Source organism: Lytechinus variegatus, chromosome 13 (assembly GCF_018143015.1).
Source record: "Lytechinus variegatus isolate NC3 chromosome 13, Lvar_3.0, whole genome shotgun sequence".
Lineage (NCBI taxonomy): Eukaryota > Metazoa > Echinodermata > Echinoidea > Temnopleuroida > Toxopneustidae > Lytechinus > Lytechinus variegatus.
Window position 1 is genome coordinate 30,087,091 of NC_054752.1, and position 27,276 is coordinate 30,114,366.

The following is a 27,276-nucleotide window of genomic DNA, read 5'->3' on the forward strand; positions in this document are numbered from 1 at the left end:
CGGGTTCACCATGCCTTCTTAAAATCGCTCTTAACTTTAATACGAACAGCTTTATGAAACATCCCCCAGGATTAAAGAGTGATTAATTGATTTTAACTGCAAGTCACAATTTACTCTTTAGGGAAACAGCCCCAAAGTCAGTTAATTCGAATAATGTATTGCAGTATCTCTGATGCACTATGACGATGGTTATTGTTTCTGTAAACCTTTTCTAAAATAAAATGCACACTGTAAATATGTTTGTGTTGCTAATTAACTATTATCTTTTTTTGGGGAAAGGGTAGATCTATGTAATGATCAGAGAGAAGTGTGGAGACTCATAGGCCCAAATTCACAAAGGTGGTTTTTAAAACCCTTGGTTGAACCCATGGTTCATGCAGATTTCCTGTATAAATTACTCGTTTACCGCGTAAATTAAAAAATGGCCAATGTTGACGCACGCTTTTGTCAGTGTGCAGAATCGACGCCTGTTGCCATGGTTAAGTACGATTTTATTATGAGTGAACTGTTTTGAATTTATGACTACACTCTTCAAACAGTGGACTCATTAATAAAATAGCATATCTAACCATGGTAACAGGCATCAATTTGGCGCACTGTGACAAAAGCGCATCAGCATTGGGCTTTTTTTATACACGCGCCCAATATGCAGTAAATTAAGCGTAATTTAGGAAATCTGCATAAACCATGGATTCAACTGTAGGTTTTCAAAACTACCTTTGTGAATTGGAGGCATAGAGAGAGATCGAGAAGAAAGAGAGAGAGAAAGAGAAGAGGTAGAGTGGGGGTTTGGGTGAGCTGAGTAGTGACATTGAAGAGGAATAAAAAAAAAGAGAACTCAAAATTGAAGACTGTTCTTAAAAAATATTTTATTGTCACTATTACAGCTCTTTACAAATAAACAGATTTTATAATTACTGAACATAATCGTAAAACATATTTACATCTTTTACCTGCGGACATGGACAATAGGAAATCTCTGGAAAAGGGAATAAGTTTCCTTTTGCTGTGTCCTAAGAAAAAGATTTATACATATTCATGTACCACTTTATGCTGGTCAAATTACTTTTTAAGTGGCATAAACTCGTAAAAAATGCCAAGAAATTCACAAGGTAAATTGCCGTATAACTACATATAGAAATTTAATTTTTTTTCGGTGGGGGAACTTCATTTATCAGTTAATCCCTTCCCCCAAAAAGCTACCCAAAGTTTATGCACAGCACAGAACCTCTTGGAATAATTGCAGATGGTCAAATTCTCAGATAATTCGAAACCATCACTAAACCCACCTGGTGGGTGTTTCATAAAGCTGTTCGTAAAGTTACGCACAACTTTACGCACGACTGGAACATGTTCTCAGGTCCTAATAATCAATTACATATGGATATCACACAGCACAAGAAAGAAAGGATCACCAGTCGTGTGTAAATTCATTTGTATCTTACAAACAGCTTTATGAAACACCCACCAGGGGCCCGTTTCATGAAGCTGTTCATAAGTTACGAATGACTTTACGCACGACTGGTGACCCTTTCTTGTGCTAAATGATATATCCTTATGTAATTGATTTAGCGCCTAAAAACAGGTTCCAGTCATGCGTAAAGTTGTGCGTAACTTTACAAACAGCTTTATGAATAAATGGCAGTTAGACCAAATGGTAAATAGACAAAATGGTTGCAGCCAAAACAGGATTAGACCATGTGAGAAGAGACCAAAAGTAAAGTAATCAAAGTTTGTAAACCAAGTAGCAATTTACCAGCACAGGTTTACTTTGTATACTGGAGAGCATTTTATGAAAAGACCTGTCGCATTATCTATCTGAGATATTCTTTTTATCCGACAATCACTGTAGTAAAATACAACTGGGGAGCATTTCATGAAAGGACTGGTCGGACGTTTTATCTGACAAGTTTTATTTTATCCGACAATCACCATAGCAACATTGCTTCCCAGCCAGTCAAAATCCAGGAAATATGACAGATCTGATGACTTGTCAGACAAAAATTTTGATGAAATTGTTCCCCAGTGCTTCTCAGCTGATCAGAATTCAAGAAAGATATCATATCTGATAACTTGGAAGATGAAAATGTTGATGAAAACACTCTCTCAAAGTATGCTTGATGACAGGACAGTTAATACTGCCAATGGTTATGCAACCACAAATGCCAATTTAACACCATTTGCCTTGTTTGGATTTGATGACAGGTTAGATCAAAGATTTTTGCAACATTTGTATAGTGCTTTCCTCATCATCAGTCACCAATTTACAAAACCAAAGTCTCAAAATGGGTGACCAAAATCCTTAAAATTCATCACAATAACATTTGACTTTGCACGAGTCATCAAGTTTGGACTTTATATGTGCAAACTTTGTTAGTGCACTCCGGGATGCTATAACTCTTGACAAAGCATGGGGAACGAACAGAGGAAAGCCTTCACCTTGCCTGATAGAATTGAAAAGTTATTCCTAGCTCCAATGACAAGTATGTCCACACCATGGCGTTATGGAATCAACACCATCGCGTTTTAGATCTCATTTTGAATTGAAAATACTCCATTGATTCAATATAATATGAGCTGCTTCCATGATCGTGCCCGAAGAATCTTGGAACAATGTTAGCTTGTATCTGAAATTGAAGAGAAATCAGAAAAAAGACTGAATTACTATAAGTAACATTTTGAAATAAAATTGAATGCAAAACAAAACACTGACTAATTATCATTGAAAAACAATAAACGAATGAATAAATTTAAGAAGAAACAATCTTGCTTAAGCAAAAGACGTAAGATAGCTAAAATAAATCATGTTCAGCACAATGTGGATACATTTCTTGCTGAAGGAAAACATGCCGTGGCTGAGATTCGAACCCACGCCCCTTTCATTGAAAGACGAGATTCGTAACCACTAAACCACGAGGCCCCCTTGAAATATACAAATGATTTAAATTTACCAGAGTGTAACAGAGCGAGTCCTTATCTTTTTTTTATACCATGTTGATACCTTCAAATTTGTTAACACTGACTAAGCATGACTACATACTTGTAAATTGGTTTCGAAGACAAAAGGTATAGATTCAATTTTTTCTAAGTTTGGTAAATGGGTGAAGTGAATGAAAACTGATCAGTCATTGAGGAACTGCAGCCTTTTCAGCCTTGCATTAATTAGCATAGCCTACAAAAGGACTTTTGATATTGATCTTGCCAACTTAAATCACTCAACTGAAGCATCAGTGCTAACTTCATCTTGAAAAAAAAAACAGAATTCACACCTGAATGACCTGATATCTTCAACATAAATTACTTGAGCAACGAGTGGTATAAGAGTTATAAGTAGGCCAATTCCATGAAATATGTAGGTATGTCCGAGCCCCTATATGTGGGACTTTCATGAAATTTTCTTGTTCTTTTGACAGTCTGTAATATTCTCAAAGGCCAATGACTTGGTCAGTTTATAAAATGAAGTAAGACTTATGGAATTGCACAGTAGAGAATAATTCAGAGCTAAGGGGAACTCTATCATATCCTGGTAAAAATGTAATATTCACTAATCTCTAAATATTAGCTCTCAAAAATGAATTACTTTTTTAGTTACACACTGTACAGGGGGGAAAAACTATTCTATGCAATGTTTTCATTATTTTCCATCAAATAATTTTCTGGTATTATTAGCATTATAAATATTCAAGTACAACAATAGACGATAAATACCTTTGTATGCATATTCCAAAGCACTTGCTATTGTCTGCATGTCAGTCTCTATGCTACGAGCCCAATTCTCAACATCTCCAAGTTCCTGCAAGCACAAAAAAATGGTTTATCTTTGAAATTTCGAACGATGCACACTTCAGTATTTTAAAAGGTGGGAATCAGTTTTATGGTGAAAAAAAAAGTATTTTCAAAGAAACGTGACACAAATAAAACTGAAACTGTAGAAATCAGTATTTTGCATGAAACTATCAGTATTCTTCTCATTTGCCAGTATGAATTACCAAAAATCAGTACTCGTTGGCAGCCCTGCTTAATGCTTCTTTCTTAATTCATCAAGCAAACTTAGGGAATCAATATCGACACCTCCCGATTTCTTTCAGCCTAGAAGAATTGGTTTGTATAATTCATGATGATTGTAGTCATATTTCTTACACCAGAGTGGTGCCAGGCTATTTTGATTGTGTGTGTTTGGGGGGGAGGGGGTAAATTAAAAGTAATGAGGGTATTATGTTATTACATAACTACAAATTTTCTCTTGTATACAGTTTTATCCCCTACTTTCCCCATTGTTTTTCCTCCTTTTGTCTCTTTTCTCCCATAGGGGACAGCCTCCCCCCCCCAGCAGAGCTGCAAACCTGAACAAGTACATTTCAGTATTTTAAAAGCTGAAAATCAGTATTTTGGTGAGAAATTAGTATTTTCAAAGAAATATAATAGGACAACACATAAACTGAAACTTTCAAAATCAGTATTTTGTATGAAACCATCAGTATTCTTCTCAGTTTTCAGTACTACATGTAAATACAGAAAATAAGTACTACTTGGCAGCTCTATCCCTGCCCCTGCATAACCAATACAACTGTACACATAGGAATAAATAAATAAAACAAAAAACCGTCTAACGGGCTCTCTTCAATTAATACAACAGACAAACCTTTAATGCCTGGTTGAAGTTCTCAACCAGAGATAACCACTGCATGCTCTGTTTAGCAAACTGACCAGCATTGGCCTGAAGTTGTTTCGTCTCTGCGTCAAGTTTCTTCTCATTGTTGTAGGCAATGGCCACTCTACAAATGAATTCAGTACATTCAGATAGTACAAAATTAATACAGTTCCCTTGAATATTTCTTTCTTTTAGCATGTCACTGCATGTGTAAATATCACTTACCTTACCTTGCTATTAAAAAGACCAACAGCCCAATTTTGTTCCCATTTTCTGACAAGTTATTTAGAGCCTTACCCCCCCCTTTTTATCTTAACATTGCTAAGTACATCTATATATTTGTACATGATCAAGTCTGTACAATTAATAGAGATTGGTAAAAAAAAATATGCTTTTAGGTAGAAATTGCTGAAATTTGTGAAAAATAATGACTGTTAATTCAAGAATTCTCATGATCATTTTTCTTTAATACACCATCTGCTCAAGGCAAAAATAATGGGCAGATAGCTACAGTAGGTAATGTGTAGTGTTTAAAACAATATTTTAATACATTGTGTGATTTCTAGACTGTATTAAAAGGTTACCATTCCTAAAAATGTCACTACCTTGTTGTATTTAAAAGAAAACTGTCTCCCCTGATAGATCTATGAATGCCCACTGTAGGCTATAGCTTAAAGGTATTGTTTAACTTAGTGAGCAGCCGATTTAAAAAATTCTCAAACCAAGATGAAACATGTGTACAAGTGCATGTATTTGAACTAATAAACCCTGAAAACAACCATTATTGAGAATGAAAAGCTAAAACTGAAAGGCAAACCCCGATTTTGTAAATAGGCATCTTATAGACACTTAAATAGTACACATAAGTGTATGTGATGAAATTAAGATGGTGTTTCCGGTCACTTTATACTTCAATTTTTGAAGCACTAAATAATCATTTTCGAATGCAATTTTTTCTGGGCTTCATTTTTGGAACATATCACAGACACAGGTGACAAGAGTGACCTTCTAGCTCAGATTTTTAAAAAGTCAAACCAATGTTAACCAATCACTTTGACAAGTTTCATGGCATTTTTTAATAATTTACCTGCTATTTAGATTCTCCACCAACGACCTTGTGACAGCAGTAGCAGCTGCAGAAGCTTCCTTCTTCCTTTTCTCTGTTAATGATGATATGATTTTACTTCTAAATCGATAAACAGTTTTGTAATACTTGTATTAACAGATTCAAAAATGCACACACACTGGATATTACATGTACATGTTAACCCCTTGTAAACTCAGCTCCCTGGTGATACAATTTCTGCAATGAATGTGTGATCTTCAAACCCGCTGATCTTCAAACCCGCGGGGCTTCACACCCTGCCCAAGCTACACTAAATCCTCAATCTATGGATAACCGCTGATCCCTGAATATCAGTGGAAGCCAGGACAACAAAGAAGAAGACAGAGTGATCAGATAAAAATATTTCAGAGCTACCAAGTCTCACGCATAATGCGTGAGACTCAAGCATTTTGGACTCTTGTTCATCCCCTCAAATCTCTGTCTCATGCAACTATCACAGCATATCCCCATATACATTCCACACAATGTCTGTGACCTCACTCAGATTCACAGAAAATCTCACGCATAGCTGGTCTTTGAACTTGGCATCTCTGATATTTTGAGGAAGAAAAGAAACTCCTAAATCTTCATGTAGGATGGGGGGTTGGGTGTCCGGACACTTTATATTTTTGAAACCTTCTTTTTTGTCTTTGGATTACACTGAAAATATGAATTCAATAATTGTAATCGTCTTATAATTTGTTCCTATAGTAATTCCTAACATTTTGTACTAAAAATTGATGAAACTCTGCTTGTAATTTTTTCCAAATGACTTTCAAAAATTGATCGTCTGGACACACAACCTGTCCAGACATACCACAACTGAGTATACAGCTAGATCTATGATCTACTTAAGTGCAGGTATGGTGAGACTACCACATATCGACCACCTCTTTTGAAACCGACCACCTTGCGCGCGTTAAAATTATTGCGTATATTACAAACGATACGGAGAGTAGGCGCAGTGTCCATAGAAATGGTAAGAATAGATTTTACGAGAAAAAAAGAAGCAACACAAAGTAAAAATTTAGTAGAATTAATCAAAATTGTATTGACCAGAACCTAACCCCGCTGAAAAACCAAGAAATCCGATAGGAAACGGCTTTAGAACAAATATCCGTCGTCAATCGTCGAATCATGTGCCGAAGCTCGCAATGGAAGTAGTGAGACGATCATTTAGCATGTTGACATCATAGAACTGATTTGGAAGAGTCAAAATACTTCGCCACCGCGACAAGAATCGTAGTGTATCGCGGGTGGTCGGTTTCAAAAGATGGGTGCAAATGAGCAAATGTAAAATCGTCGTATTCGTTGTTCATCGATATATACGCGGATTGAATCGGAGTCGTTGTGCGAAACATGGGAATCTGATCTGCTTAATTTTCTGCAGAAATGAGACAAAAACTGGGTAAAATTGATAAATATTTTCGCAGATACGATGCTTAGAAGATTAGGTGGTCGATAAGGGGTAGTTCCAACCATACTAGTAACAAGCTTTGATTAATAGACAGATTCTTGATTAATCTAATTGGCCATCATATTTACCTTGAACTTCTCGTCGAGAAGTCTGCTTAGCCTGATGCTCCTTCAGCATAGACGACAACATTTCCAAACAGAGCGGAAAATTCTTCTTGACTGTTAACAATGGACTTAATTCAGACAAGGCTGTCCTTTAGAACCTGCGAACACCAGCTGTTCCCTGTCTTCGCTGCTAAAGATTCTTTCAGTTTGTTGCTGAGAAATCTTGCAGAAGGGGGAAAACCAAAACAACGGATTTAACAAATTATCAATTGGCTGCTTTTCAATGAATTGCCATACACAGACAGAGCACTCTAGCTCTTACATATGACTAGTGCTGTATGTATTTTCTATTTGACCTCCTTGAACCGAAATGCAAATCAAATAAACAAAATATTAGTACACTATAGTAAAATAGGTCTTGAGTTTAAACATCATTTTGACAAAAGATGATCTGTGAAAATAAATTTTATCATTAAATATAATTATTTTAAATTGATTATATGAATGATCAATAAATAATTAGTAATTAAATGTGATTTTGATTAGGAAGCTATGAAGTACTTGTTTACTTTTTATTTACATGTCTCGCACTATATGGATTCATCCGCATTACCGAAACTCCCGATAAAGGAATTGACACTGAAGCGATCCCAGCTCGCCCAGCTGACTTCTCATTTATTTGGGTGTGTTCTCGCAGAAGCTACGCGAGTGGATACCGGCGATTTTCTCTGCAGTTTCCGTTGCGGTGATCTGACAGCGGCTTTATCGTAGTGGAGTTTTAAAGACATCAGTGAAAATGGCGAGGATTCCTGTCGCTTTTGCGACAACTTTCTGTATTTTATTAGCAGTTATAGAGAGAACATTGTGTTTTAATTTTGAAACAAGACTGCCTGTCATTAAAGAAGGACCGGGGGAAAGTTATTTTGGATTTTCAGTCGCTGAACATATTCTCACAGACACTCAACCGGCGCAACCATTTGCAGAGAGCTTGTAAGTTTCTATCAATAACTATCATTTTATACTATATGATTGCAGAATCTAGTATTTGTATAGATAATTGCATGCTTGTCATTATTATGTACACACTGATTTACTTGAATTAAATTCAATCATGAGTGGAAAAAAATCATAGTCAAAGTTATCGTGAAGTCTTTGATTGAAGATGATGAACTCGTGAAGGATTGATCATTATTTTACGTTAATACTAATAAAAAAATTCTAATAATTCTGGCATTGCTAACATCAATTTGTAAGTTTGTAGGATGGGGGGGGGGTTCAAATTTTGAAGCCTTCTTTATTGTCTTCAGATTAAACAAAAAATATGAGATCAATACTTGTATTGTAATCCTCTTCAGTTTTGTTCTCAATCTCAGGCATACATGTAGGCCTATATTGCCTAATAGTACCGGTCAGGGTGACCAGACGTCCCGTATTTCCCGGGATTGTCCCGTATTTTGCTTCTTTGTCCCGGCGTCCCGACAAACCCTTCCCGGGACGCCTATTTGTCCCGTATTTCAGAATATTGAACAAAATGTATTTAAACGGACGAATTTTCATCAAAATAACCAACACTGCAACAGATGACGAAGCAGAGACAATAAAATCTATAGATCTAAATAAACTTTTGCAAGTTCTGCTGTTATTTTCTTGCTAACCCAATACATCGCAAACAAACTGGCCTCCTACCATTGTGTGGCAGGCTACTAGCTAGGCATGTAGGATCTGAGCAGATTCTCTCCACCAAACATGCAAAAAATCACAAAATAGGCGGGAAATTTGTATGACTATATTATGGGTTCTCAGATTACTGATTTGGAGATGCCAAAGTAATCTCGGAGGAACAAGTTATTGAGTTTTCATAACTAGATCTAGTTGTTTCAGCTTTCGTTTTGAGTCTTGTTAAAATGATGCCGCTATGTTTCATCCAATTTTAAGTAAAAATATCACTTTGAAATTTTATTCATTTCTAAAACATTTTTTTTATTCTAACAATATATTTGAAAAACACCAAATATTATGATTTTTGTTTGATGATTGGATTTTTTTGCTTGATGTTTGAACTTTTTTCCTCACCTTTCTTTCTTTTCTATCCTTCTTTCTGGTCATGTGTCATGAGGTCGCCCCCTTTTGCGTTACATGGTGATTTTGCTTTCGCGACGCACTTTCAACTTTAAAAACATTTATCTGGCAAAGTATACACCCTATGATAGCAAAAGTATACATTTTCTGAAAGGAAATTGCACAAGGAATCCAAATCTGCACTCAAAAATAGCATTAGGTGTAAGGCAACAGTTTTACATGGACTTGAATAGGGAAATTCTGATATTTTTTTTAATCTCATGGTTTTTGTCATAACATTTTGTGTAGTCCCCCTTTTACAAAAATAATGCTGTATTATGACAGAACACATTCAGACCTTTCTAACCATATATAATTGTGTAGGGTTCATGTTCAATTAGTGATCTGAAAATTGACCCCGACTTTAGCCAAAAAAAATCATGCGTTTCAGGAATCGTATACTATATATCAGGTGTTATAATGCTTGCAATACCAACATTTGTTGGGTTTTCTTTGCCTTGTACATGTACATCAGAATTTATAAGTTATTAACATTTTAAAAGGAATTGATGGTACATGTGTACATAAACAATTCAAAGGAAAATTAACAATTGAAATGTAAGTTACACAATTTGCTTACCGAGGCTCTTATTACAATGATCTGCCAAGTGATGATGACATGCAAGAGACAATGTCTATAGGTTCAGGAGTAAAGACTGAAACAAGTTTGCAGATGCTATATGTACAAACATACATATATTTATATGACTACTGCAGCTTCATGAAAGAAGTTTCTAAAGTGCAATTGCACACATTATATCCACATAGTCTGTGTTTGATAGTTTAAAGCCATGGCGGGTTTTGATGAGTTCAAAGCCAAAATATAGTATGCAGTCCTTTGGTATGATAGCATTTGAGGTAAGTTATGTCAATTTGACCATTTCACACAGACACTTATTGTTTAATGTCAGTGTGTGTATTTAGTGAAATATACATGAATGTGTAATAAGACCTCAGTGAAGATGTACAAACTTGGTGCTTTTAAGAAAATAATGCTAAACCTTCTAAAATTCGTAACACATTTTCTGGATGTTTGAAGGTCATTGACCTTTGTCAGTTAATAATTTGGATGATTTGCCTTGATACTAAGCAGTATTTTCATCCCCTCAGAATTGTGAAAGTGTTTTTTTTTTGATTGATGCTAAACAATAACTGTCATTCAAATATGTGTCAATCTGGAAGAAATGTCAAAATTAAGACATTGCAAATTTATCAGATTTTTATGTTTCAACCTTATCACACAGGTCTATGACATGGCCAAACCTACTTTTCAATCATTAGACAGTAAAGTAGACTATGTTAGCTTTAATTTGATACCAAGTTTGTAGGTTTAGGCCAAGTTTTGACAAAAATATTGATGTTTTCCCAAAAATTGCGTTTTCCCATTGACTTTGTACAGGCAGCGCCGCTTCCGGGAGCACCGCTTCCGGGAGCGCCGCTTCCGGCACCTCCCCTCATCACCGCTGGTGTCCTGACTTTTGAGAGCTATAACTCAAGTTCTATAAAGTCTACAGCAATGAAACCTTCCAGGCTATTGCCATATTAATTCAGCTTTAAAATGATACCAAATTTGTTGGAATAGCCTCTATGGTTTTGAAAATAATTAAGAATTACTATAGCACGAAGCCAAAATGTGTAACAGCTAAACAGCACCACCCTTTTTGGGGGGCGAGCTCATGACGCATGACCTTCTTCGTCCTTCCTGCTTGCCCGTTTTTGTTCCATCTATCTTTATTTCATATTTGTCTTTCCTGATCCTTTCTCTCTCTCTCTCTCTGTTCATTTTTCTTTCTATCCTCCTTTTTCTTACCCGTCTTCTTTAACAAATATCCCTTTTTTTCTCCCCATCCCTTCCTCTTCTTTTTCTTTTAATTCTTTCTCTTCTTCCATTATGTTTTCATTCCCTCCTCACCTCAATTCTTCCTCCCTTTCTTTCCTCCTTTCTTTCATTCTTCATTTTACTATTCTAATTTTTTCCCTTATTCTTTCTCTCCCTCCCTCCCTCCCTTAATTCCTTCCTTCCTTTCCTCTTCCCTTACTGCTTTCCTTCTTTCTTTCAAAGAATGAAGGAAACATTTTTCTTTCCTTCATTCTTTTATTCCTCCTCCTTTTTTTTTCTTTCTCTCCTTTATGTTATCTTTCACAAATTGTATTCTTCTTCCATTTCTTTGTTTTTCTTTCCTTCTGTATTCAATTCAAAGAATGACGGAAACATTTTTCTCTCTTTTATTCTTTCTTTCATCCTTTTATTCTAACTTTCTTTTTTCCCCTTCATTTTCCCTTACTTTTGTCTTTCTTTCTTCTCAATTCATCTCTTTTCTTTCGTCTTTCTCGTTCTCTCCTTCATTCTTTCGTTCACCCTCCCTTCCAGTTCTTTATAATTTTTCACAGGTGTAACACGTGTAGCCTTATTTGATCTTTTTGTCGATTGTCCCGTATTTCATTTTGTGAAATCTGGTCACCCTGGTACCGCTATTATTTTTTTTGGTGATACTTTGCTTGATAACTTTTCCAAATTGGTGTTTAAAATTGATTGTCCGGATACACAACAACTGGCATAGACCTAAGTCACCTAATTCAATCCAATAAATCATCACATTTTTCCAGTCAGCACTCCACACACATTTTAAGTAGTCCTCATAATGGTAGATGTCATCATCATCATAATTATTCATCATCAACATCACCGTCATCATCATCACAATTCACATTAATCATCATGCATCATCTTCATCATTGTCATCAACATCATCATTATCATGCATGATCATCAGTCAAACATCTACATCATCAATATCATCATTATTGTCAATTGTCATTACATATCAGCATAATCCTCATTGACATCATCAACATCATCATCATCATCATCATCATCATTATCATCATCACATGCTAAATACTCTTGCCATGCTTGCTCCCCTTTCTTGCTCCTCACTTGCTATGTATACATACAATACATATAAATTCAATCTGTCTTATTACATGCATTTGCTTATTCTATTTCTTTTTATACTATTATTGCATTTTAAACATTTTAGTTTTTTTTCTTCTTTAATGGTCACTGCGTGTTATGTATTTATTTATTTCTCTGTTATGTACATGTATTTAAAAAAATGTAAACTCACATTGTTAGTCTTTTTGATGAGTATTGTTTAATAAAAATGAATTGAATTTGAATTTGAAATCAACAGCAGTATACAAGAAAAAGGCAAGGGACGAGCTATTGATGACTTTCATTCATATTTTGTTTGGAATTTATATTGTTTTAATTTTTTTTTTTAATTGCTATGTCCAGATTACATGTAGTTGGTGGTTAGGAGGTGGCATTTATTTTTTTGCTTCTCTAAATGCCTCTCCCTTTTCTGAAATATTCAAATATTTAATTCTTTTGTTTTCCTGTGTATAAAAATTAGAAGTCTCTTCTAATCATTTGAAACCGGCAAAGTCCACTCTGACATCAAGAGCTTCTTGTTTTGATAGAAACAGGAAAATCAGATAAACATGAAGACTGTTGACTATTATAAAACATCAAAGAATAAATTTGTCAAGTTTTGATTGTGTGATATCACATGCAGGCAGCCCCCTCCAAAAAGAGAGAGACTTTACCAGATATTTTATTCAATATTTACTGGTATGTATTTTTTATGTATTATCTGTTTTAACAGGACATCGATGAAAAACCTTGCTGAATTGAATATTTCTTTTTATTTCTGTACAAATATGTTGAATAAAAAAATAAATAAATCAAATACACAAAATACAAGAAAAATGTTTTCAGTCATTTTGAACCAGTTAGAACATTGTAGGCTAAGAGCTGATTCCTCAAGGAAACTACAGAGTCATTAATTGTGGAGATTCTATATTTTAGTTATTACTTGATACAACTCAGGTGTCAGCTCTCTCAATACTGACAAGGATGTCCATACATCAATCGAAATTCTTATTTTTCATCTTATATGCTGATAAAATTATGAACGAGTATCATGCATGTCTGATTTTTCTCTCCATAAATTTGATATTTGGATGGACTTTGCTTAATTTTTGAAAGTGTTGATGGAAATGTTTCATGAAATCAAAAGTGTGTGTATAGTGTGATTTTTTTCAGTCCTGCTGAATAAGTTTGTGGTGTACTGCAGGGATCAGTTGGAGTCCCGACCCTTTTTTCATAAAAATTATAGAATTCTGCAGTCCGTACTATTGTTACCCTTATCATCACTTTCAATAATTTTTTTTTTCATTGGGTACATGTACAATGTAGTTCCATCTTTCTGTCTTATCCAGACAAACAAGTGGGCATGTACATAGTACATGATCATAGTACATGTACAAGTACATGATCTTTATTAAAAAGCAGTAGCAAATGTAGAAGATAAAGGCCCAAGGGCAAGTGTTTAATTTCAGCATTGTATTAATATGACATCATGCTTTGATCTGCAATGATTGCATGCACCATCACATTGATTTATGCAAGGCTCTACAAAGGAATCCATCTAGTGATTTAATAGGTCATATGAGTGCAGTGTGGGTTCGATTTCAAAGAAAGACACTTCCGTTCATCCACATTGACATTCCTTTGTATGTCTTTATTGAGTGCATTGATCTGTGCATAAAGTTACAAGGGTTTCAGCATTCAAGAGATCAATTACTGGTACAGTACATGTACAGTGTAGTTGTATATTTTTATATAAAATGTTGTTTTGGAAAAGTTGGCTAGATGACATATCAGCACAAAGTTCTTATGTTGAGAAAAGTGGGATCTATACATAATGTAATCACTCTGTTTTGTTTTGAATAATAACTTCTTATTTTCACTACAGATTACAATACACACTGAAGTGTGTGTTGATGTAAAATAAATGATTAGTACTATTCAATCTTTAGCATTATTTCTTTAAATATAATTTTGTATCAATTTCAGTGTAGAGGTTTTCAGTTTTCTGTGTTTTTTTTTTTATTTAAGTATCAGGCTACAGATGTACATGTACATGTAGGCCCACATTTTTAATTTTTTGACTGACACTTTGTGCAACCAACTATGAATAAAATTACTTTTTTTCTTAACTCCTCGGGGTTAACCCATTAAATAAAAAATTCAATGTTAACGGTATACATGTGGAAGTACTCCGATTCTGCATGTCTTTTCTTTTGAGTTTTGCTAGTACTCATTCCACCTACAAAAATTAGATATGTTAGCCTTCATATGAACTTACCTTTATGATGAGTTTGATGCTCAGCTGGAAGTGCTCTACATGACTAGTCTGAATATTACTTTCATGTGCATGTAAGTAGGGCAGGGTTCATGTTTCATATTTGAACTTGGTACATTACACAAATTATTTGTACATATCTATACATGTATTTTATTGTGCAAATTATTTGAAATGTACATACATGTATCTACATGTATAATTACATATAGATTGTGATCATTTTTTTTCTCTAAACTCTCTTCACTCATTCTGTGAGTGAATAAATTTAAAAAGGGTATTTACTGTATAAACATCTGGGGCCAGTGTGTACTATTATGGTAACTTTGCCATCCAATGGTGACTACATGTACATAATGGTAACAATAATCAACAGCCAATCAGAATGAAGGATTCCCTGCAAATGTAATACATGTACATGTACTGTACCATTGCATTGCAAAGATTTGGTAACTTTAATGCAACGGGCCCAGGAAGCAAGGATGCAATCATGAAAATGAAATACATTGTACATTGTACATTTAGGCTAGGATATAAGATTAGGCATTATGTAAAAAAAAAAGAAAATGTAGGCCTATACTGAGATCGATCCATGGAGAAAGACCCCCCCGGGGGGGGGGCACTCGACCAAAGAAGTGGTGGGGGTGTGCCGCGGGTGAAACAAAAAATGGGGGCCTTGGAGAGGGCTTATTGTAAAAAGGAGGGTCCTCGGAATGGGCTTCGGAACTACAAATGTTTGTGAAAATGGGGGTCCTTGGAACGAATCGCAAGCGTGTGAGTGCATATATGCATCCCTATGGAATGGTCCCGGGGGGGCCACTTCCATTCACGAGTGGATACCATGCGCGACCATGGGGTCTCGAAAAGCACCCTAAACACGTAATTTCCATATTCTGAAAATGCACCCCTTAACAAGTATTGGCGTGTGAAACCCTACCCTTAACAAGTACTGGAAACAAAACGATACTCTTGGCAAATATTCCCTAAAATGAACCCCTAAACAAGTACAGGAATGTTTTATTGTTACGGGTCCTTCGGTCGTCTGCTTTACCTAATTTGGTTTAGTACGACCCCACCTTCTACACCTCGCGCAAATCGGACTCTAAACACGAAGTGTTGGGGCAAAAAGGACATCCTTTATAAAACATTTTAATTTTGTTTTAACATCCCCGCAAATTCGACCCTAAACACGTAATGTTCCTAGCGAAATAGATACCCTTTTTCATTATTTTTGTGTTTTTGACACCCTTATCACGTTACGTACGTAACGTGCCCTATCGTGAAAAAGACATCCTTTTTACGTGTTTTTTTGGTCGCGCATGGTATCCACTCGTCAATGTAAGTGGCCCCTTCGGGGGAATGGTCATGCGTGCATGATGCAGCTAGCGCGGCCTCCGCCAGGTGCGCTCGCGCAGAGCTGAGGCGATGGTCGGACAAAATTGCAGCTCATTGTAGCAGATCAATGCAATCAGAACGGCGTAACGAAAAATATGCGAAGCTTTGGAGTGGATTTTTTTCTTCTTTTTTCTCGATGAGAAGAAAATGCTATGCTTTGGAGCCGCTTTCTTTGTTCTTTTTCTCAATAGGACAAAAATGCTATGCCTTGGAACGGAAATTTGAGTGTAAAAGGCCCATACCCACTATAAAGCATTATTTACTGAGTTCCCCCCCCCGTAAAGACCATTGTGGCATTTCCTGCACAATGTATTTTCCACCTTTTATGCCAGTGCAACCCATGACCAAGGCCCCTCCATGTACACGTACAGTATGTAGCCTACAAACAGTATGTAGCCTTCATGTAGCCTACATGAAGGTTGCAGTATAAAGTAGTACATACATTATGTACATGTATACAAAAAAAAGCAATTTGATATCCTGCTGCAAGATACTTTGTCATAGAATTACAACAAATTGTGCAAAATAATAGGTTTGATTTTGCTACTAATGCTAGATTTCAAATCAAGAGAGCCTGTAGCGCTTCAGAAGAAATATTGCAATGCACAATGTGATATTAAGAGCACAGACTACTGTACCTGTCAATGACATGCCATTGTCCATATTAGGTGACCCCATTCGACCTCTTAGTACACTGTGTAAACTAGCTTGTGTAATAGGTATACTGAACTGTGTATAAGGTTTGCCTGCCAAAGAACTGTCAGATTGGATTTTCTGATTGTCATTGAGCTTTTCAGTGACTTTCACCATATTTTAAAGTGTGATATCAGATTTACAGCATACTTGAAGAAGAGCCCTGGGCCCCCCAAAAGACCAAGTCTGTTACAAGTCTTTTTTTTTCTCCCATGGTCAGTGTAAAACATGTCCTTTCGCATGACATCATGACTACATGTACGTATGTGTGATCAGTGGATGCAGTTGTATACAGTTTCCATACTACATGTAGTATTCATTCTTTGCACAATGTTTCCTTAAAAGTATGTGTAAATTTGGCCTACCACGTCCCTTCAGTACTGACCAAGCATATCAAAGGAGACATCACCTTTGATTCGACATGTAGGCATTCAATAATATTTGTGGATTGCAAACCTTAAAATTTCAGTTTCTTGGGTCATTCCCCCTTTTTTACAAGCTTTCCGAATGAGTCACAGGGATGGCACCTAGCCTAAACCTAGGAGATTAATAGATCAATACAAACAGGATGCCTTGAATGAATGGAAGTTAATTGAGTGATTCTTAATCCTCTTAAATCCTAATCCATTTTAACCTGATTAATGTCTAGCCTTCTTTCACTGGACTTCATTCATTACTCAGAGTATTTGTACATACTTGTCTGTGGGTAGATTCATGAACTTGTAATTGGCCTACAAGTGTGCATTATATTTTAATTCTTTCACTGATTGTACTATGCAGGAATAAAAAAAAGAAGAAAACTGACTACATGTATGTACAATACCAAAATAAGCATGGATATAAATTCTGGTCAACAAAATACTAGTTTAATATACAGTTGACAGACAAACAAAGAATGTGTTCAGGAGATTTTTTTTTTAAACTCGGGTTTCTGAATGTTCTGTAGTATGGTGCTTGATACAGTATGTACCAGTACATGTAGGCCAGCCTGCATGCCTACATGTATGCAGTGTATGTACAGTGAATGATAGATCGTCTGTACTGGCAACGTCCATAACATGCCTTTAAAGGACAAGTCCACCCCAACAAAAAGTTGATTTGAGTAAAAAGAGAAAAATGCATGTACAACAAGCATAACACTGAAAATTTCATCAAAATTTGATGTAAAATGCATGTAAGAAAGTTGTGACATTTTAAAGTTTTGCTTAATTTCACAGAACTATATGTACATGTATGTGCACATCCTGGCTGGTATGCAAATGAGACTATGACGTCATCCACGCACTATTTCTTTAGTGTTTTATTATATGAAAATGAAATATTTAAATTTTCTCCTCATTTTCAAGTGATACAACGATTAATTCCTCCCTGAACATGTGGAATTAGCATTATTTAATACTATATGGTTCAGTCAAGTTGGTCCTTATTGTCAAATCTATAAAAAAATTAAATAATAAACAATGTTTGCAAATCTTGTTTCTAAGAAAAAGAAGGAACAAAGGTTGAGTTGATGGGGGGGGGGGGGGGGTGGTGCTTGCAACCAAGTTCAACTCTTGAAACTTTTGTTTCTTGTTTTCCTAAGAATCATTAATAGAAAACAGGCCCCCACAGAATTCTAATACTTCATCAACTCAACTTCTGTCCCCTGTTTTTCTAAGGATTATTTCTTAGGAACAGAATTTTAGAACTACACAGAATATATATGCATCATTCATGATTTGATATGCACTTAGGATGATAGAGGTACACTGTAGCTGTATTAGAAATGGAAAACTTGCATAACTCCTGACCAATCGCACAACGGATCAGTGCCCACCTATTGTTCTCGCGTTCGTGCGTACGGTCTTGGAGATTAGTATAAATAGAGTACGATATCAGACAATTTTCGTCACTTGATAAAGAGTTGCAACGGCACTCGAAAGCTCGTGAACTTGTAAGCTAGTGAACACTTTTTGCGAGAGTGATCACGAATTTCCTAGAAAGCCAGTGAACACTTTTTGCGAGAGTGATCACAAATTTCCTTGTTGACCATAGTAGATTGCGAGACAAATGAATACCCTCTAGCGATTATTTCAATCCGCAATAATGAACCTATTTAGTATAATGGAAAACTTCCTTGTTAATTGATGTAGTACATGTAATACTATGCATGACCAATAATCATTGGTATGTTTACAGCAAATGTGAATCATTGACACATGGTTCCTTCAACCTTCTTGGCTCTCCGTCTTCTGATGACCCCTTTCAGACCTGGGGCTGGTTTCATAAAGACTTGTTACATGTATGATAAATGCACAATTTCTGTAATAATAATTACTGTCAGTCAGTCAAACTAAATGATTTCATTAGCTTCAAACTGTCATTGGAAATTTTGAGTATTCATGTACATGTAATAACAAGTTTTCTGAAACAGGGGCCCCTGATTGTAGTGCTGCAGCCGAACCGCCGAACCGAACGGAAGTTCGCCGAACTTGGCACTTCCGAACCGGACCGAACCGAACCGAACTCAAAGGCCTGGTTCGGAAGTTCGGAAGAAATAAAGTATGTTTGTATGCAATGCGTGAATGCGATGACTACATAGATTTAGTTATACAATTAACAAAATATATATTGGTTAGTGATTGTGCACAAAGAGAATTCCACTCAATATATTTTTAAAATCCACTATGATAGCTCCCATCTCGTCTTTGATTGAACTGTTATCAACTTAAGAATATTTTATTAACATAAATATATTTTTTCTTGATAAAATGAGGGGGCATTTTGAAGCTAAACTCGGTATAAAAGTGTGGTGTATTTACGTATTGCCGTAATCGATCGTGATCGTAATCGGACCAAATCTTTTTGTATTTAATAAAGAAAAAGAACCAGACATAAATTCATTCCTCGTAAATGACAAAGTATGACAGTTTCGGTCTCGTGTTTGATTAAACTTTTATCATTTTCAATTTTTTTTTATAAACATGAATAGGCCTGGGAGTAAACATCGATTGATCGAATGGTTCGATTGGCATGCCGCCAATCACCAATCGATTAGCAAAATATACACTAATCGAATGTTCGGCAGATCCCGATTATGACGTTGACATAACTCTAATACCCAAGTAATAATAATAAAATGACAAGAAAACAATGATGACAGCTGTTTTTCACAGGTTTAAAAATTATGTTACCGAGGTAATGTTTCAAAAATTATCAATGATTGTATCACATTCACAGTTACATACCAACATGATAGTGCTCCGAAAATGTTAATCCCACCCGACCTTGCCCTCATACACAAAATAAGTCATTGTGTGCGTGCACAATAATAAGTAAACACATAACCAGCTCACTTGAGCTGATTGGACCTTCGGATAGCCAATGAAACTTTGGGAAACAAAGAAGCGGAAGGCATGTGGTTCCCTTTATTATCAGGAAAGGTCATGACTTCAGAAATAAATTGACCCCTCCCCCCATCTGTGTGTGTGTGTGTGTGCGTGTGAGGGAAAGAGAGAGAGGGAAGGATAGGGGGTGGGAGCCGGAGAATTTCTTTCATGTTTCAGAACAATGCAACCTTTTTATATCCCCCTCAACCAATGAAAACTACATTCCAACACGCGCCCGCCTTCACCAGTACTTTCTCGACTAGTCTCCAAAAATAGACCCAGTTATACATGTGGGTTAAAATGATAAAAAATCGTAAATTTGAAAGGTATTTCAAATGAAATATTTTTTTTAATACATGTGTAGCATCGTGGGCAGTGCCACAAGTGGAGGCGGGGGACATGGTGTGGGCAAGGGATGAAATTTTTCAAGTGAAATGCTCCACCTGGGCTCAGTCTCAAAGAATATACTTCATGAATGAGTTGTTTACGTCTTTGGACTCGGCGGGGCTGATTCATTTATATGCAGGGGTGTGGCACTTGGAGGGATGCATGCATAATACCAGGGTACCAGTATTGATTTAGGACAGACTTTCATTCGAACAATAAACTGAAAGATTTAATCTCATTTCATGAAGTTTCTTTTGATATAAAAAATCATGGAGAAGGGGGAAAAGGGCCTCATTTATGCTAAACATGTGACTTTGATGGAGATTTCTTCATGGGGAGGGGGGGGGGGGGGTCACCATAAAGTAGGTCAACTATTGTGACTTAAAAGACGTGATTCCCGACGAACAATCGAATCATTCAATTATTTTTCCAGGAAATAATCGAGTGGTAATAATAACAATCGTCCCAGGCCTAAACATGAATATATTTTTTCCTTATAAAATGTGGGGACATTTTAAGCTTAACTCGGTTAAAAAGTGTAGTTGAATTACGTATTGCTGTAATCGGATGTACATTTAATTGAAAAGACATAAATTAATTCCTTGTGACTGACAAAGTAATGGTAAAGTATATATATTCCACCTTCTGAAATTTCCATATTAATATAAAAGATAAATAAATAAGAGATGAAGGAATGAGGGTGAAAAAACAAAAAAGATAAAAATTCAAACCAAATCAACGCATGTTCCCTGATCGATGTTCCGGAAATGGTTGGTAAGGAAAGTTGAAACAGGAAGTCCAAACAACCTGCTCTCGGTTGCTATTATATATACAGGTAAAATTCGTATTCCAAACTTGAAACGTTTTTCCATTGTCAATATTTTCTTAAAAGTGGTTTAATCTGGCCAATTACTGAAAATGAAATGATAAATTATCAGTTCCGTCTTAGTTCTGACGATCAACGCCGAGTGATTTCACAACACTAAAATATGCAGTACAGTCCCATGTACTCATTTTCGTGTTAGAAATATGTTTGAAGTCACGTAGCGTTGATCTTTCTGGACCAAGAATGGACTGATATTTTATCTTTTTAAGTAATTCATTGACCAGATTTTACCACTTTTCAGAAAATACGGACTTTCTAAAACTCTCATATTCTTTGGAATGTGAATTTTACCGGTATAATAACAGTTGAGTGGAGGTTGTTTGTCTACTATTTCGACATTCCCGATCAACACTTTCCAATTTGAGAAGATGCGTTGGCAATGACATCGTAATCGATCATGATCATAGCTACATGAAATAATCGTGAAAAAATATTCTGATCTTTGTAATTCTATTTCTGGCCTGATTCTCTCGTTATCAATATTTTTTTCTTTTGTTTTTTTTTATTTTCATTTTAAAAATGAAAGTAGAAATTATTTTTTGTTAATTAAAACAAAAGAAATTTCAACAATTATCTTAACTATTCTTTTTAGAAACAAAATTTATTATTAATACATGACAGTTCATCAGAGAGTTTACTTGTTTGTAGGTCGGCGATCTGTATTTTTTATATGTTAAATTTAATTTGGCATTTATTGCCGAACCCCGAACCGAACCAAAGTTCGGAAAAAAATTGCCGAACCCTGCCGAACCGAACCGAACCCGAACATGCCGCCTGACTTGCAGCACTACCTGATTGTATGTACTACTTGTACTGTATATTCCAGTATTTTTTGCATAATGTACATGATGACGGTGTACCATGAAACCCAATACATGTACACTCTTCTTCTTTGCCATGAAAAGCTTCAGAAGTTACTATATTACAGTAATGTACAATACAGATTGTGTCACATGTTTTTGATCCAGTTGATATTAATAGTAGACAATGATATTGTAAGCCTCCTTATTTACTACTGATATTGTACTGTAGGTCTGACAATACAATGTATGCTTCGTATCTGCATGTAGGCCAACACATTCCTGTACATGTATGAGTATTGCAAAGGTATCAATCAGGAAAACTTGTAATAATAGTCTGAATGTGGGGTAACTGTTATACATGGACGCATGTCATAAGTTGGGTATGCAAAAAGGGTGGCGTATGAACAATTTTCCACACTGTCCCATGGATAAATTGTTGCTACATCACAGCATCTTGACCAAATTTATTGAGTAATATCTCATTTTGAAGCTAGAACTATAGGCTAAATATATTACTATGAATTAAATCAATGCAATATCAGGAACAAAAACTATAGCACATTAAGTTTGAAGTAACAGGGGTGGTGGAGCCGGTGGATGCGGTAAATGATAAAATATTAATTAAACCTAATTAGCAACTTACTATAATATGTAATATGACTGTTATCCTCATATTTCTGGGTGTTTTTAAGCAGGGAACAACTAAATGTCATAAAAATTTGACAATTTTGAAAATATGCAGCAATTGAATACATGTGTATGTCAGCTCTGATCTGCAACCTAATCAATCAGTAAACCGGAGAGAGTTGGTTAATTATCTAATTTGTAATCTCAATTTTTGAGCACAAATGTTGTGTATCATTGAAACAAACATTTCTACCCATGATGTTGTTTTTTTGCCAAGCATATAAATACAGTGACAGGTATTTTGGGGGCAAAATGTGAAATTAAATACTGTTAATTAATTAGTGCAATTAATATGCATACAATAATAGATAATTATTCAATTTGTTATACAGATTTAATTATTGATGTTTCAAGATTATAACTGCAATTTACTAGGGTGATCCAATGTTGCATTAACTTTTGACACCATTTTATGTGCAGCAGGTCCAATTTGAGAAAAACACATTTCAAAATTCACATTTACATTGATGTCTATGTAATAATTAGCTGTTAATTAGTCATTTTAAGGAGAAATAAAGGTAGTCGAGACTTAAAACTTTTTCATTATTTAGAGAATGGTAATAGCTATAACATATAAAAAAATAAAATTTTTGACCATTTTTACCCTGTTCGCGAAATTGGACCACCATTTGGCATGCGACCACATGTACTTCACATAGATATGAGTCATTCCGCATTCGTTGCTTTCCTTGTGAAAACACTCAGGCACAGAGAATGTCATGCATCCCTTGTCTCTCCTCCCTATAGCGATATGATGCATGGAGAGGGCATCTATGCTAATGAGCTTAAAGGATGTGCCAGATGCAAGAAGGGATGAGACTATAATGAATTGATTACTCACAGAGCAATTAGATTTTGCAATGGCTTACTGAGATTGAAAGTATTGAAGGTTATTGATTCAGATGTAGTTTTGCTTGTGACTTTGAATGATGAAGAAAATTGCTATCAAGAAAGCTTGTCAGTATACACAGCACCCAGACCTGTTTATTCTGTCTACAGGTAACTAGTACATGAACACTGAAGGTTGTACAATAAATGGGGGGGGGGGATGGGATGGGAGGGAGCATTGTCATTACAAGGTTGACACGGTGTGCCTTTAAAAAAGAACTCTAAAAGTAAATGTAATTTTATTTTGATCTCATAGTACATGTACCTTAAAACAAGTTTTTGTCATATAATTTTCCCACCACAATAAATTTTTATAAAATATGCTATTTCAGTGATAGGGCACAATAGTTTTTCACACCATACACAGAGCGATTGAAAAATATACAGCTTTTTTCCAGAGTTGGCAGTTTTGATACCCTTTTCACTGTATGTACATTGTCGTTTTCCTAATTTGGGGAAAACAACCTGTTTTTCTGCTTTTTAAAAGCATTATAGCATGGTGTCCATCTTGTATTAGTAATCCTACATAAAAACAACTACATGTACAGTGTAAGAGCTGTATTCATCTTCCCTCCACTTTCTCTTTGGATGTCTTTATGTACATGTAATGTATGTGACAAACAAATGAAGATATTGCATTGATTACTCAGATAGCAGTCAGAATTTATAAAGACTTTGATTACTCAATGATGAAAATGCAAGTGAAAGTTGCCCTTTGTTGAGTCATGTTGCAAGAGACTCATTTAAAATCAATTGCACATTAAAGTGAGATTGAAAAATCAATTGCACATTAAAGTGAGATTGAAAAATCAATTGCACATTATTGTGAGATTGAAAAATCAATTGCACATTAAAGTGAGATTGAAAAATCAATTGCACATTATTGTGAGATTGAAAACTCAATTGCACATTAAAGTGAGATTGAAAACTCAATTGCACATTAAGTGAGATTGAAAATCAATTTGAATTATTTTTAGCAAAAACCATTCAATACAAGAAGCAGTTCAGCATCCAACCATTTGAAATAGTTTGCAAAACTTTTGATTGGTTCTGACTTCACTTGCAATCACAGGTTTTTTTTTACACCCGTATTGTGAAGTCAGGTTTAACTTAAACTCAGGTTTAAAGTTGTGGTTTAAGTATGGACAGCCAATTGTTACATAATTACTAACAGTAGAGATCTCATACTCTCAAATCATTCATAATTGTGTAGGAAGTAAAAATAGATGATTGTCTTTACCATCGATGAATCAGGAAAGAGCACAGTAAACATAAAAGAAACATAAAAATTTTGATACTTCTGGCTTCCCATACTTAGACCACAACTTCAAACCTGAGTTTAAGTTAAAGCCGACTTAAGGATACGGGCCTATGGATTTCAAATTCAGGTTCTTTGGGGGAAGAATTGTTTGATGGTGTGGCAGTGCACAAATAAAAGGAAATATACAGGTTCTTTGTCTGTTAAAGCATGAAAAATCAATCTTGCAAAATAACATGTTTATGTTGTTGCTCAGTGCCTGTTATTCTGTAGGATACACCTACATGTATGATGTGTCGGTGTTGGTGTATAATGTTTCCTTAAACAGGATATTCATCCATCTCAATGAACGTATATATACACAGTATACCTGATGAAAACAAAAACAGACTTTGCACGCAATGAACTATGAAGTATGTAATGTAAAAATGTAATAATACCACAGGCACCTCTAAATGAAAAGAATGAACAGTATACTCATAAACTTTTTTCCTTCAATTTCATTGTATTTCATTTATATGATCACTTTAATTTTTCCTTCTCTTTTGTCTTATCTGTCAGATTTATAGTTGGCGCTCCTGTCTACATGTAATGTAATGTACCAAACCAATATCAGTGCCACCATACCAGATGATGTGTTCAAATGCCCTTTTACTTGCAGTTATTCTGCTTTCATGTGTACTTATGCTCTGTTCTTCTTTCTCTCTTTTCTTTGGCACTACTGACTACAATACTGAACCAATGTTAGTGCCATCGAACCTGGTGATGTGTTCATGTGGGGTGTATGTTCACTTGAGTTTTATGAATTTTTCCGTTTCCATGAATGCATGTTTACTCCATACTTTCTTCTCTCTTGTCTTATCCAACAGATTAATAGTTGGCGCTCCTGTCTACCAAACCAATATCAGCGCCACCAAACCAGGGGGCGTGTTCAAATGTCCATTCACTTCTAGTTATTCTGATTGTGAGGTATTAGAGCTTGATACAGAAGGTTGGTATAAAACATTCTAAAATTTGCATTTTCATATGGGCATACATGTACATAACTCCTGATACAATCCCCACCTGACCACCCGCTCCCTTCCTGTCATCTCGCACCCACAATCCTTCTTTCTCCTTCTCCCCCCTTCTTCCCCTCCCTCCTCCGCCACCTCTTCCCCCTCCCACTCTTGCATCCTCCCTCCTACTCCCCCTACCCTTCCCCTCCTCCCTCTACTCTTGTCCCTACTCCTCCCCTTCCCCCAGTTTCTCCCCCTCCCCTCCTTTCCCCTCCTCCCGTTTTTACCTCCAGCTCCTTGCAAGAATATGGGAGTGGTTCAGAACTTAAAGAATTGCCCTTTTTAAAATTAGGGGCTTTTTTATTATAAGATGGCTTTCATTTTATATCAGAGTAAAACTTATGACAGAAAACAATATCGCTCCAGTGCAATTTACATTCATTGCTCAGAGAAAACCTCTCTGATTACCGTTACTGTATAGAAACACATGCTTTTGTGTTTCAACCACAAATGAATTCTTTCTCTTTCATCCATTGCAGTACATACATGTCTTTATGTACTTAAGGCAAAACTATGAAGTCTATACTCTGAACAAAACAAGGAATTCTGCTCATGAATGTGAACCCAACCTGTACATGATATGCAATCCATCATACTGTGCTGTGATATTGCATATACTGTTTGCATTTCACTGAGGCGTGGATTGAAAGAGAGAGAGAGAAAACTGAATGGACAGCATTAGTGTAATGATATTATATGATGGCAACCGCATGATGGAGTCTGAAATGCAATTTTGTTTTATGCCTCAATATTTGCACTGCTGAGAGAAAGACGGTATAATAGATAGCCAGTTGTGATTTATCAGGGAAAATTTTCAAAAAATGAATTGACATTTCAGTTATAATGGCTCTTATTCGAATATCTGGTTCGATTTGAAATGTGCACAGGTTTTATTTGATAATCAAAATATTCAAAATTGCCTGATTAGTTTTTTCACTATAAATTCCTGGAATAAGAATCAGAAAGAAAAGAAAAGAAATGAAACATACAGTGTAAACATATCCCCCTTTGACATACATGTATTTTAATAGCTTTGAATAATTTTAATGCAAAGTTCGATCTTGCCCCAAATTAATCTACACTTTAGAATATGTGCAGTGGATCTTTATATTAGTATGCATTAAGAATGCATTTTCATTCAGGGTTGTGTGTGTGTTTTTTTTTTTTTGGGGGGGGGTAGAATTTAATGAATATAAATGCTAATTAGGTGGTCTGTCATTTATGACAGATCACCTTTTAATTTCGTCA

General features: G+C 35.6%; 2 protein-coding genes across 3 annotated transcripts in view; one reads left to right on the forward strand and one right to left on the reverse strand.

Annotated features, from left to right (window-relative positions):
- Positions 1–1,840: 1,840 nt before the first annotated feature.
- LOC121426345 (biogenesis of lysosome-related organelles complex 1 subunit 1-like) lies at positions 1,841–7,634 on the reverse strand. The gene is made up of 5 exons (XM_041622616.1): positions 7,302–7,634; positions 5,739–5,811; positions 4,643–4,775; positions 3,709–3,793; positions 1,841–2,627 (listed from the first exon to the last, which is right to left on the reverse strand). The coding sequence occupies exons 1-5, from the start codon at positions 7,360–7,362 to the stop codon at positions 2,617–2,619; spliced, it is 363 nt and encodes a 120-aa protein (XP_041478550.1). The 5' UTR covers positions 7,363–7,634; the 3' UTR covers positions 1,841–2,616.
- A 247-nt stretch (positions 7,635–7,881) lies between these two features.
- Positions 7,882–27,276, forward strand: part of LOC121426346 (integrin alpha-6-like) — a 58,740-nt gene continuing 39,345 nt past the window's right edge. For both annotated transcript variants that reach the window (XM_041622617.1, XM_041622619.1), the window contains exons 1-2: positions 7,882–8,267; positions 25,840–25,961. In XM_041622617.1, coding sequence (XP_041478551.1) covers positions 8,074–8,267; positions 25,840–25,961 — 316 coding nt within the window. In that variant the 5' untranslated portion in view covers positions 7,882–8,073. The remainder of the gene's footprint in view (positions 8,268–25,839; positions 25,962–27,276) is intronic.